Genomic DNA, 13,446 nt, shown 5'->3' on the forward strand with positions numbered 1-13,446 from the left:
TCTCCGTCTCATAAGATTGATTACCACATCTCTGCAGAGAGGATGGACCATGTACCTGCACTGAAACCGCCTGAGGTTAGCGGGCAGCCCCAGTCACACTGTTATTAACTGTGCTGCCAAAATGTCATGACTAAGGCTGTCTTGGCTCTGCGTTAACATGCTGATCCCTTCGTTCATTTGGATGAGGTCAGTGTGACGGTGCAGCAGAGCTGCCAACGCAGACAGCTGAACCGCACGGTCGTCTGGGTAAAGACAAGTTGAATCTTGCGCAATTCTTGCTGTGAAGTAATCTGTCAAGATGCTGCTTTGACCAATCACATGCATGCAAGCGCACGTTCCCGGTAGATTTCTTTGTAACATGAACACGTATTCCTGCTGTTTACCTCGCACACGAGAGTAATTGCTGCTGTGATCATTTCCCAGAGTTGTAAAATCCTCCCTCATAGTTTGCTGATAATCTTTCAAACTCATGGATTTGACCAATCACTGGTAACCTGTAGCAACACGCCCCCGTCAACCCATGTGCTATTTCTAGCACATGGGTAGCTAGAGATGGCACACATTGGTGTACGGTACAATTTACACCATATCTGATCCTATGGCGGCAGACGTGGTCATACTGGGGCCGACAATGGAACACAGTGAAGACTGTGCCTCAGCTCTCACACATGTTCCCTTTCATTTTATACAGTTTGCTGTGAATACATTTCCAAAAGAACGCTTCTGGGCATTTTCAAATCAGATTGTACAGCAACGCTGTGAAGGAAATGGAATTGATGACCTCTGTAAAGATCATCAGTGGAGTTGTTCATTTTGAAAGTGGCCGCTTGTTCTCTCTGTTCCGTCGTGAGCAGAACTCCTTGTGGGTGTTGTGTCACAGTCAGATTGACCTCAGAAATACAGATTCATCTTTACTGACCTTATGTCGCTAATGCACCAAAGTCTCCATCCTTAAAGCTGCTAAATTTGAAATTCAGAGCATATTTAATGCCTCCACATGACTGTCAACACGGAAGAGCCCATGAATCCATTCAAGTCATTTAACCGACCCAGGCCTGCCTCCGACTCACCGTGAACTTGTTTGTTCAACTTCTAAGCCCGTGGTTGTTCACATCGCCCTTCCTCGACCCACGACTCAGCCCTTGAAAGATGTAGCCCAATGTCTCTTTACCCTTCTGCAGCCTCATACATAATCAAGCAGGAGTTGACACTTGATAATAAATGAGCAGATTTATAACCTTCTGGACAGAGGTGATGACCGGAGGGCTCAGACTTGAACATGGTGTTGACGGGACAGCACGGTCTCTTTGGCATGCCAAGTTAGTCACCGCTCTGTCAGAGGATGATGTGTGGCTCACTGGCAGCGTGAGCCTCCATCCATCTGTCGAGTGTGTGAGAGATGGATGAGCCGGAGTCGGGTCCTGTGGGACTTGGTACTGCAGCAGCAAAGTGGTAGCAGCCAATCGTAGCGGCCCGTAACACTCGGAGCAGGTGTGCTGGGTGAAGTGTTCACTGAATGAGGAAAACCTGAAGTAAAATACTCGAGCACAAACTCTAACAGACTGTTACATCTCTACCATTATGAACACAGCAGCAGTGACTGTTACAGGATTAAGGAACTTGTGTTTATTCTCAGGTCTGCTTCATCGGCAGAAGCAACGTGGGCAAGTCGTCTCTCATCAAAGCTCTGTTCTCCCTGACTCCGGAGCTAGAGGTCCGAGTCTCCAAAACTCCAGTGAGTAGTCCCAGCCCACACACAGCATGCGTGTTTCAGCTCAGGGTCCAGCATGTGTAGTTCATGTGAGGTATCATTGTGTAGAGTTAGATTGGTGCTGGTCTGCTTTTTATTTTGAAGTTAAACCCGTTTTAACACATGGACAGAACCTCATCACCTGATAATGTATCCTTAGCATCACAAACTGCCTCGTATTAATGATCTGAACACATTGTAGGGCGTGTTTATTGTTTATTTAGTTTTATTTAAATGCTCAATCACAAGAGACAACATACTTCTGATTGTTTACATCCTTTCTGCAGTTTTACAATATCTTTCTTTATTAATATAAGAGAAGAAGTAAACTTCTGATATTTGTATCTACTCTCTAACTATTCTCATTTAACTATTGTTAATCATAATATTGCATTACGTTCTATATGTAAATGAAATAAGCAAAGTGAGATAAAGAGATACAGAGTTGACCTCATTGTCTGTCTCTCTGTGCCTGTCCTCTTCAGGGTCACACAAAGAAGATGAACTTCTTCAGAGTGGGCAAAGCTTTCACCATCGTCGACATGCCAGGCTACGGACACAGAGCACCCACAGACTTTGTGGACATGGTGGAGCCGTATCTCCACACCAGGAAGAAGTAAGACATGTACTCCAGTCCAGTCCTGTTGGTATACTAGAGTCACAGGTTTGAGCACAAACAGAGACAATAAGTAGCCCACACACACACACACACACACACACACACACACACACACACACGGTCGATGTCTGGAGGGCCAAATTAAGACCCTCACAAACCATCTGTCTCCAAATAAGTACGAGTAGCGTCCCATACATGAACGAGTATCGAGGTGTGGGAAAGTAATGCTCATGATTTGCTCTTTATTGACTGTAGTTTCGCATTCTTTGGTTGAAATAAAATATTTTGGATTTAACTATTTACAAAGGAAAGGATGCAGAATTACAAATAATGAGTTCTACCAAAACACTAGAAACACTGTACTCAGGAGGTATCAACACTACTCAACAACGTGCTGCCGGGCCGACACGTTATAAGACGTTATAGAACTTTGAGTTCATTCGTCACAAAAGGAAAATATTCAGGTATGATTATTATTCACGCTGTTTATAAGAACGTCTCTTAACCTTCAGAAAGAAGAAAGCACGAGGCAGAATGTTCAGAGACATGTTCTGCAGAAGCACCTTAACAAAGACGTTGGTGTCCTTTTTAGTGAGCCGTGTACACACAACCAAGATTCATTTATACCGCTGACTTTCAAATTCTAAATCAATTGAATTCTTTTTTTCTACGTGTATTCATTCAGTTTGAACGCAGTGTTTCTGCACAGTTGCAGATAAAGATTAGGCGAATGATGAGCGCCAAATCTGACACAATCATATCATCTGCTCTTGTGTTTCACTGAGTACAGGGCTTAGTTTACACACACACACACACACACACACACACACACACACACACACGGAGCGGAGCAGAGGACACAGGTGAAGTGAAGATAACGTTGTCGGTACCAGATACCAACAGACTCTGTCGTGAATAATATTCCACTATTTGTAGAGTTAGATTCCAGTGGTGGCTGCGTAGGTTTCTTTCCAACTCGTGTGATCCAAACATTTCCAATAACTCTAGAGCGTCACGTCCTAAAGTCCTAAAGAGAAAACCTCTGGTGGTCCAAAACAAGACTGACTTATTTCATCTAGAGAAGCACGTTAGTCATATTGAGGATTTCTTTGGGTGATGACATACACAGTAAAATATAACGACAGACCTCAGTAGAATCTATCAACGTTAACATAAACCATATTCCCTACCACCCGTACACACAGAGTCCAGACAAAGCCTTCGACATCAGCATGGCTTCTCAGAGTGCGTGTGTGTGTGTCTGCGCTCTGCCTCCTCAGGTACGAGTGGAATCAGGTTCTCAGAACTGCGACGTAATAGAAAGCCAATATTAACATTTCCAGTACCAATGCAATGAGATTGACCTCTTGTGTTGATAATAATAATGGCCTCTACTGCTATATTTACTGCATTTCTCCACTCTAGTGGTGAGAAACTGAGTGATAGTGTTTGTGGATGACAGCAGTCAGCCTCTCAGGAGGAATGATGTGTATGCCGATATACAGTGGGTACGGAAAGTATTCAGACCCCTTTAAATTTTTCACTCTGTTTCATTGCAGCCATTTGCTAAAATCAAAAAAGTTCATTTTATTTCTCATTAATGTACTCAGCACCCCATCTTGACAGAAAAAAACAGAAATGTAGAAATCTTTGCAAATTTATTAAAAAAGAAAAACTGAAATATCACATGGTCATAAGTATTCAGACCCTTTGCTCAGTATTGAGTAGAAGCACCCTTTTGAGCTAGTACAGCCATGAGTCTTCTTGGGAATGATGCAACACGTTTTTCACACCTGGATTTGGGGATCCTCTGCCATTCTTCCTTGCAGATCCTCTCCAGTTCCGTCAGGTTGGATGGTGAACGTTGGTGGACAGCCATTTTCAGGTCTCTCCAGAGATGCTCAATTGGGTTTAGGTCAGGGCTCTGGCTGGGCCAGTCAAGAATGGTCACAGAGTTGTTCCGAAGCCACTCCTTTGTTATTTTAGCTGTGTGCTTAGGGTCATTGTCTTGTTGGAAGGTGAACCTTCGGCCCAGTCTGAGGTCCAGAGCACTCTGGAAGAGGTTTTCTTCCAGGATATCTCTGTACTTGGCCGCATTCATCTTGCCTTCAATTGCAACCAGTCGTCCTGTCCCTGCAGCTGAAAAACACCCCCATAGCATGATGCTGCCACCACCATGTTCCACTGTTGGGATTGTATTGGGCAGGTGATGAGCAGTGCCTGGTTTTCTCCACACATACCGCTTAGAATTAACGCCAAAAAGTTCAATCTTGGTCTCATCAGACCAGAGAATCTTATTTCTCATAGTCTGGGAGTCCTACATGTGTTTTTTGGCAAACTCTATGCGGGCTTTCATATGTCTTGCACTGAGGAGAGGCTTCCGTCGGGCCACTCTGCCATAAAGCCCGACTGGTGGAGGGCTGCAGTGATAGTTGACTTTGTGGAACTTTCTCCCATCTCCCTACTGCATCTCTGGAGCTCAGCCACAGTGATCTTTGGGTTCTTCTTTACCTCTCACCAAGGCTCTTCTTCCACGATTGCTCAGTTTGGCTGGACGGCCAGGTCTAGGAAGAGTTCTGGTCGTCCCAAACGTCTTCCATTTAAGGATTATGGAGGCCACTGTGCTCTTAGGAACCTTGACTGCTGCAGAAATTCTTTTGTAACCTTGGCCAGATCTGTGCCTTGCCACAATTCTGTCTCTGAGCTCCTTGGGCAGTTCCTTCGACCTCATGATTCTCATTTGCTCTGACATGCACTGTGAGCTGTAAGGTCTTATATAGACAGGTGTGTGCCTTTCCTAATCAAGTCCAATCAGTTTAATTAAACACAGCTGGACTCCAATGAAGGAGTAGAACCATCTCAAGGAGGATCAGAAGAAATGGACAGCATGTGAGTTAAATATGAGTGTCACAGCAAAGGGTCTGAATACTTATGACCATGTGATATTTCAGTTTTTCTTTTCTAATAAATTTGCAAAAATTTCTACATTTCTGTTTTTTTTCTGTCAAGATGGGGTGCTGAGTGTACATTAATGAGAAATAAAATGAACTTTTTTGATTTTAGCAAATGGCTGCAATGAAACAGAGTGAAAAATTTAAAGGGGTCTGAATACTTTCCGTACCCACTGTATACTGCATGCGTATGACTCTGACAAAGTCATATTTGTTATATTAGACAGATGATCTGAGTCTTAATGAATGCTATTCATCCATGGTGGCCTAGGAAGTTTGCTGTGACTTCCGCTTTGTTGTGCACCTGGAGATCTGTTTGTTCAACGTTTGTGTTGTTATTCTCTGAATGGGGGAAACTCATCAGTCACATCCATTAACCTGCTCTTTGCTACATGTATCTTCTGTCAGTCTGGTTAGGACGTTCCTGCTGGTCGATGGCAGTGTCGGTCTTCAGAAGGCTGACATGATCGCCCTGGAGATGTGTGAGGAGATGAGACGCCCATACGTGGTAGGACACACACTGTCTTCTTAAGAAATACTAACACAGTCTGGTGTGTGTTTGCATGTTGCGATACGCAAATCAGAATCTCTTCCACCCCTGTTGTGAGTGAGGACACGCAGTACCTGCCTGAATAAACTTAAAGAAACCTGCATCCGCTGTGCCACTGTGACTATAGCTTACGTTAGCCGTCTGTGTGTTCACTGTGACACTCACCGGGCTGTACGGTCCTTGTACACTGTGATCATTTGTTTATCGGATTAAATCCAAAGCGGCAGAAACGACAAAGCGACCCGCACCTCTGTCTTATCCTCTCCACCGCCAGTAGAGCGGTCAGCATTCTGCAGCTCTGGGAGTCAGCAGCTCAGATTCCTGCCGCACAAACCAAAGAGCTGGGAGTCCCTGTGTGCCGGGGCCCTGGCTCAACTGGAGCTAACTGAAGAGCAGCCTCCCAACGGAGGGTGCTAGTTCTTTTCTCTTTTCTGCCGCTTTGGATTTAATCCAATTAACAAACCATCAAAACACACACAGACCATGGATGTAATATTGACACGCCTGGAGACAGATCTACATCTTCATCTCACTACACCTCTTGAGGTACGAGTGGTATTACAAGACTGGATGGACCGGGGCTAGCTGGTTAGCATGCTCATCTCAGTAGATACACTGTTCACATTGTTTTGATAATGTTTCGGGACCAGATCGTACGTCTTGTGCCTTTAAATCTTGAGGAACAGCAGATTGCATGTTGTTCATGATGGAAATGTTCACCAGTATTTGGTGGAGGTGGTGAGTGTTGACGCTAACCAGCTTCTCCCCCCTCCTCTTCACATTTTACTCATTCTTCTTTCAAATCTTCATCATTAAGTCCACAGTGAGTTAATGCTGAACGCTCTCGCTCAGCTATTTAAGAACTGCTGTTCCCTCTGAAATGCCACCGCTGAGGCATTCTAATGAAGCACTCTGCAGTCAATTATTCATGCTCTCCGGTTATTAAACACTTTGACCATTAGTAAGGCTGTGACAGTACCACTTTTAACAAAGACGAACTCTCACTGCTGAAAGGCAAAGGAAGCATGAAGGAATGGCCTGAAAGAGTCACCTTCATACCTGAAACACACTTTGAAGACAGTTGCACTCAGTAGAGTATTCATCTACATTTTGCAGACTAGTCCAAAGACAGGTTTGTAATCCCACAGACTCTCCTTTCACCTTTGGGAAGCAAGACACAAGAACTTCTTGGGTCTTGGGGAGCATTAGTGTATGAGGATGGGCCAACTTTAACCTACACTGTACATTTACTGCCACTAGATCATATGCATCAGCTCAGATGAAAACGTATATCAGGAATGCTACTGGACCGACGACAGGAACAACTCCTGTAAGTTGTTGATCAGTTGTGGCCTCTACCAGCCGGTGGAGAGGAGTCAGTCAGCAGTCAGTGACAGTATAAAAGAGTCAATCGAATGTTTTTCACCGCAATTACCACGTTAGCTCCTTGAACATACATGAGCACAGGGAATATAAGACTGATGGATCCGGTAGTTTGCTTGATTAACCGTGGACAGACGGACGGATGCACACATACTCGGCGAACACATAATCTCCCAGGTTTGCGCCTGGTGGAGATGCAAGTTTTTTCGTTTTCGTTGTGATGATATGGGATGAGATGCAGTAAAGCATGAACAGCGGCTCAGTCGGTTGTAATGCAGTGACTGTAGTGGATGACTGCTTAGAATTTAGTGAAATCTGTGCATTCAGCATTCAGTCATCTTCTACCAGAAGGGTTCAGAGCTCCTACACTGAAACCTGTGGGAATAGAAATGGGGAGTTTACGTCCCTGAAAGCAGAGACTCCACCGTGGAGTAATCTCAGCTGTGGAGTGGTTGATTCATGAATCACAATGCTCCCTGTTGTAACTTTGAATAATTTGCTGACACGTCTAGTCTCTCTCCATTGTTCTTATTTTCCATGCCGGTAGAGTTGTAATGTGCCAAACATTTTGTTGTGCAGTTGGTGGTGACTAAGATCGACAAATGTGGGTACGGAACACTGCTGACAAACCTGATGGATCTTCAGGAGGTGGTCAAAACACAAACCACGAGCTGCTTCCCCCAGCCTCTCCTGGTCAGGTGAGTGTCACGCTCTCTTTGACCGCTTAAAGAGCAAGGCTGATCATATCTCAAAGCTCATCAAATATCAACCATGAGTTGATCCTACAAACAGGTCGAAGTATCTAAAGCCTGATTTATCTGACTCCTCTGTGCCATAGAGCTCAAACTATTACCAGCACACCAGTGAAGTGACATGATCCTTTATAACTATAAACACACACACTGTAGTTTATTTGTGTATGATGTCCTAAGGAACACCTTGAGTTCTAACACATGTGTTGAGTGTATTTCCTTCATCATAAAACATTTACAAAGTAGATTTCTTTGAAGTCTTTCCATCCAGAATTTTTGACCCTCCTGATTCCTAGCTTCCAGTCTTCTTCTTCGTTGGTGCATTGCAGCATCTCTTCGTGTGCTACTGCCTCCTAGTTTAGTGGAATAGTGTGAAGCGTTGGCTGGGCTGTGCATTGCTTCACTTCTCATGCACGAGAAGAATGAAAAACTCAGAGAAAAAAAGGTCCATCCTGCTACTTGGGATCTAAATTATTCAATTAATGAAAATATTAATATGGCCTTCTGCAATCTTCACATCTTAGGAGGAGCAATATTTATTCTGTGTCAAAATACTATTTCAGATGGTGCTGCAAGGACGTCCTGACCGACCCATCTCTTTCTACAGACTTTCATTCTGTTTTCACCAGAATCATATTGATGTGTTTATTAGTGAAAATGAGAATAATAATCTAAAAATCAATGGTTTTCATATCAATCTTTTTTTCAAAGGTGTTACGCCCTTATTAAAACTCAACACTTCTGCTGACTTTGGGGTAATTTTACAGTTATAACAAAATGCAAAGAATGTGTTGGATGTAGTTGAATACCCACGTGCACAAGTCTGCTTTTCTCTTTGCATGAAAACAATAGGACGAGAACTACAGCGCCCTCCACAATCATTGGCACCCTGAGTGAATATGAGCAAAACAGTCTTTGCTGTTTATCCTCTTGGTCTTTCACTCAAAATATTCACAAAAATCTTACCTTTTCATTGAAGTAATATTATTGAAAGAAAAGAAAAAATGTTGACATTAAATACATATTTTTCTCCAAAACACGCGTGCCACAATTATTGGCACCCCTAGAACATCTCATGATTAAAATCTAACTGAAGTATAATTCCAGTCATATTTTACATTTTTTAGTTCACCTGTTTGATTAGGAACTCTGAAGTGGTCAACCATGACAGCCATGACTTCCTGTTTCACTGGGGTATACATATGAGGTGACACAGGCCGAATTCCCTTAGTCATTCATCACTGAGGGAAAGAGCCGAGAACACAGTGACGATGTGCGACGAAAAGTTGTTGAGCTGCACAAATCAGGAAAAGGATATAAGAAAATCTCTAAACAATTGAAAATACCCATTTCCACTATCAGGGCAATAATTAAGAAGTATAAAGCGACGGGAGATGTTAAGAATCAGCTGGAAGAGGACGTGTGTGTACATTGATCCCACGCACCGTGAGGAGGATGGTTCGACTGACAAGAGAATCTCCAAGGATCACAGCTGGAGAACTGCAGAGGTTAGTTGAGTCAGAAAGTCTCCAAAACTACCATCAGACGCCACCTACATCATCACAAGTTGTTTGGGAGGGTTGCCAGAAAAAAGCCTCTGCTGTCAATCAACAACAAACTAAAGCGCCTACAGTTTGCCAAACGTCACTTGGACTTTCAATGGGACCGGGTTATATGGTCAGATGAGACCAAAATAGAGCTTTTTGGCAACAAACATCAAAGGTGGGTTTGGCGTAGACAGAAAGATAGCCATACAGAGAAGCACCTCTACCCACTGTGAAGTATGGTGGCGGATCTTTGATGTTGTGGGGCTGTTTTTCTTCCAAAGGCCCTGGACATCTTGTTAGGATACATGGTATCATGGACTCCATCAAATACCAGCAGATATTGAATGAAAACCTAACCGCCTCTGCCAGGAAGCTTAAAATGGGCCGTAGTTGGACCTTCCAGCAGGACAATGATCCGAAGCACACCTCAAAATTGACACAAAAATGGTTCACCAACCAAAGAATAAAGGTTTTGCCATGGCCATCACAGTCCCCCGACCTAAACCCCATAGAAGATCTGTGGGATGAGCTGAAGAGGAGTCCACAAGCGTCAACCTCGGGATCTGAAGGATCTGGAGAGATTCTGCATGGAGGAATGGTCTCAGATCCAGTGTCATGTGTTCACCAACCTCATCACGCATTATAGGAGAAGACTCACAGCTGTTATCTTGGCAAAGGGAGGCTGCACAAAATATTAAATGAACGGTGCCAATAATTGTGGCACATATATTTTTGAGAAAAATATTTGTTTCATGATAACAATTTAATGTTTCTTTCAATTATGTTACTTCAGTTAAAGGTTAGATTTCCGTGAATATTTTGAATGAAAGATCATGAGGATAAACAACGACATTTTATCGCATCTCGTTTTGCTCATTTTTGCTAAACGGGGCCAATAACTCTGGAGGGAACTGTACATGTCACAAAAGAATCACTTTGCACTTTGGACGCAGAGATCAATCTCGACTTGATCAACAGCACAAGTGTTGAGCGTAATAACTGAGCATTGTTATTGCTGTTTTACATGTCTGTCTCTGTCTCTCTTTGTAACAGCTCCCTCCAGTTCTGGGGGATCTACCTCCTGAGGTGCTTCATTGCTCATGTAACCGGGAGCATCAAGCTAACGGACACCTCTCAGAGCTGAGCTCAGCCTGGCTGGATCCACGCACACCCACAATGCAACTGCTTCAGAGGCTTTTATTTTCTAATAAAATGTCAAACACTCCTTTGTTGGTCTGGCTGGTTGTCCTTTTACTGTTTAATATTACAGATTCGATTTCTCTTTCCAGATGAACCACAATGTTCCAGTTCATCTCAAAGGTGTTGGCTGGAGCTCTGTGCAGACCAGTCAACCTCCACACCCAACTGGGAAAAGCTTTTCTTTATGAAGCTTTGTGCACGGGACCGTTGTCCTGTTGGGTCAGGAGCAGGTGTCCCCCACAGTGCAAGAAGCACAGCACCGTCTATCAGCATTGCAGGTTTTAGCATTAAGATTTCACTTCACAGGAATTAAAGGACGAAGTCCCAATTATGAAAAACAAATTAAAGAGACGACTCAACAGAAGCATGTGGACCGGAAGAATGACAGATGTATGTACCTGAATTTACCAAAAGTCAGCGGTTGATAATGTCTTAGTTGCATATATAATATTTCAGAAAACCTGTAGTTCAAAAAATAGTTATTATAATAATTTAAATAATAATATAAATGATTCATAATGCATATCTTTACAGGCTGTTTTTCTAAAAATGACTTCTTCCCGTACTTTGAGACAGTAGTCTCCAGTTCATAGCTCTTCATACCGGCTCATTCCTATCGATAGTCTGAAGATCTCACAGAGGGGTTTGTTCATATATAATCCACAGCCTGGTTTATAGAACATGTTACTCCAGTAAATATGGCAGAACATTGGTCTGGCTGTTGACAGTATTTTCTGATTCATGCAGTCATAGAAATATAATTATATCCAAAATTCCCTGTTTGAAGAAACCTCAAGTTTAATATATTAACAAATGAAACAAGAATTTCAAAATTAAGTCATACATGATAAGTCATTTGAATACATGTCCTAGTGCCGTGTGAAATTATTACCATGACTGCAAGATTACTGTACATGTCTTTCTACATTTTAAAAACGAAACATTTCATTAACGGAGAAAACACCGTTAGTTGCAGCCCTATAATAAATACTCAATAAATAATCACTGTATGTATTATATTGTATTTATCTTCATGTAAAGGTTCATATATCTTCCCAGAAGTTATTTTTCATTTTTTCCTCCTACAAATGTCCAGCAGCAGTGCGACCGGTGCACTTACCCCTGCAGTGCAGAACCTGTTCAGGTTCAGGGGAAGATCTTGGTTTGGGTTAAAATAAGTACATTTGTTGCATAAAGTGAGTGTTTGTTAGGAGCATAGCATGTGATGTTAGTTAAGTATGAGAGTTATGCAACTACAGCTTCAAATAAGGTGAAAGTCCTGTGTTTCTTTGACACATCCATCCTCTGACCCTCCTCTATAGACTTTGTCGCTTTGTGTGCTACGCCATCTGACTCCCTTAGAGGCAGCAGTGCCTCTAGTTCTGGCTCCCAATACAAGCGTTTTATACCACTTAAAGTGAAGCCTGATCTATTTGACAGTAGAAATGACAAAATAAAGACAACCTCTTTTGAATTGGCCTCTTTCATTATTTATCCTCTTTCATCAAAAGCTGTTAAATAAACCGTGTTCTAATTCTGTACATTAATTGTTGGTGTGCAGATAATAGTGATACAAACTATTCACACCCATTGAACCTCTTCCCTGCTTATTCTTCTACATTAGAGTTAGAGGATGCTTTTTTGACACAAACATAGAATTCTTAATGTTAAATAAATCATGCATTATGTTATGACTCACCAAAATGATCACACATTTATTTTAGAAGTCACAGAAATGTGTTTTAAATTAAGAAAGAAAGAAAGAACGTTGTTGATAGTTGTCTTTTACTTTGAAAATAAAAAGCAAAAGTTTCAAAATAGCTTGAAACTCAAAATGGACATTTTCCAGAATTCTGCTGAGCCGCAAACTGTTACACTCTGGGTTTGAGTTGCTCAAGTTGGTTTAACTAACGAGGTATAAATACGATGGGAAACATAAGTCTGCAAAGAACAATGCAAGAAGACTACATACCAGATCAGCAGATATGCAGTCATAAACTTTTTATAGAAGCTGGTCGACAGGGGTCAGGGTCACAAGCTGGAAATCTCATTGTAGTGAGTCAGTGGAACAGTTGCCCAAAGGTGTCTTCACTTCTTTATTTACTGCAGAGCAGGTACCTGAACCTATCAGATTAGATTGTTATCTGCAATCAGATCACCTAGATAATGGCCTTGACGTGACACAAACCGTCGCACACTCATTCACACTCCAACAGCAGAAAGATACTTAAAATTTACTGCATCCTGCATGAAGAACAAGTCAGATGTAGAGAAAACAATAAAAGCTGATGGGACAGATAAAGATAAAGACATGATAAGACTCCCTCTGAAGGGCTACCATAAGTCTTTCACTGATCTTTACTCATACTCATTTAGACATCCAGAAAAAATAATACCCTGCACACCCCTTTATTGTTTATGAGATGTGGACAAGAATGTGAATCGTAAAGAGGAAACCATGGATGGATTACTGAACACGTCTACCGGGCATAGGGTCAAGGGCCCAGGGTGACAGGGATCCCCTGGCCTTCACCTATAAAATGTCACTCAAAGAGACATGTACCAACCAGGAAGAGACTCACAAGGAACAGAAAGAAAGATAAAATGAAAACAAAGAGACACAAAACAACCTCAAAGAGACACTAAATGTCTAGAAAGAGACACAAAGAGACACAAAACAACCTCAAAGAGACA

General features: G+C 42.4%; 1 protein-coding gene across 1 annotated transcript in view; it reads left to right on the forward strand.

The window, feature by feature from the left end:
* gtpbp8 (GTP binding protein 8) overlaps positions 1-10,777 on the forward strand; it is an 11,753-nt gene extending 976 nt beyond the window's left edge. Inside the window, exons 3-8 of the mRNA XM_031870030.1 lie at positions 1-75; positions 1,637-1,735; positions 2,236-2,366; positions 5,729-5,828; positions 7,833-7,951; positions 10,606-10,777. The exon at positions 1-75 is cut by the window's left edge and continues 78 nt beyond it. Of these exons, the coding sequence (XP_031725890.1) occupies positions 1-75; positions 1,637-1,735; positions 2,236-2,366; positions 5,729-5,828; positions 7,833-7,951; positions 10,606-10,696 (615 nt within the window). The 3' untranslated portion in view covers positions 10,697-10,777. The remainder of the gene's footprint in view (positions 76-1,636; positions 1,736-2,235; positions 2,367-5,728; positions 5,829-7,832; positions 7,952-10,605) is intronic.
* The last annotated feature ends 2,669 nt before the right edge of the window (positions 10,778-13,446 follow it).

The sequence above is a fragment of the Anarrhichthys ocellatus genome, unplaced genomic scaffold (genome assembly GCF_004355925.1).
Source record: "Anarrhichthys ocellatus isolate YVR2014 unplaced genomic scaffold, GSC_Weel_1.0 scaffold50, whole genome shotgun sequence".
Lineage (NCBI taxonomy): Eukaryota > Metazoa > Chordata > Actinopteri > Perciformes > Anarhichadidae > Anarrhichthys > Anarrhichthys ocellatus.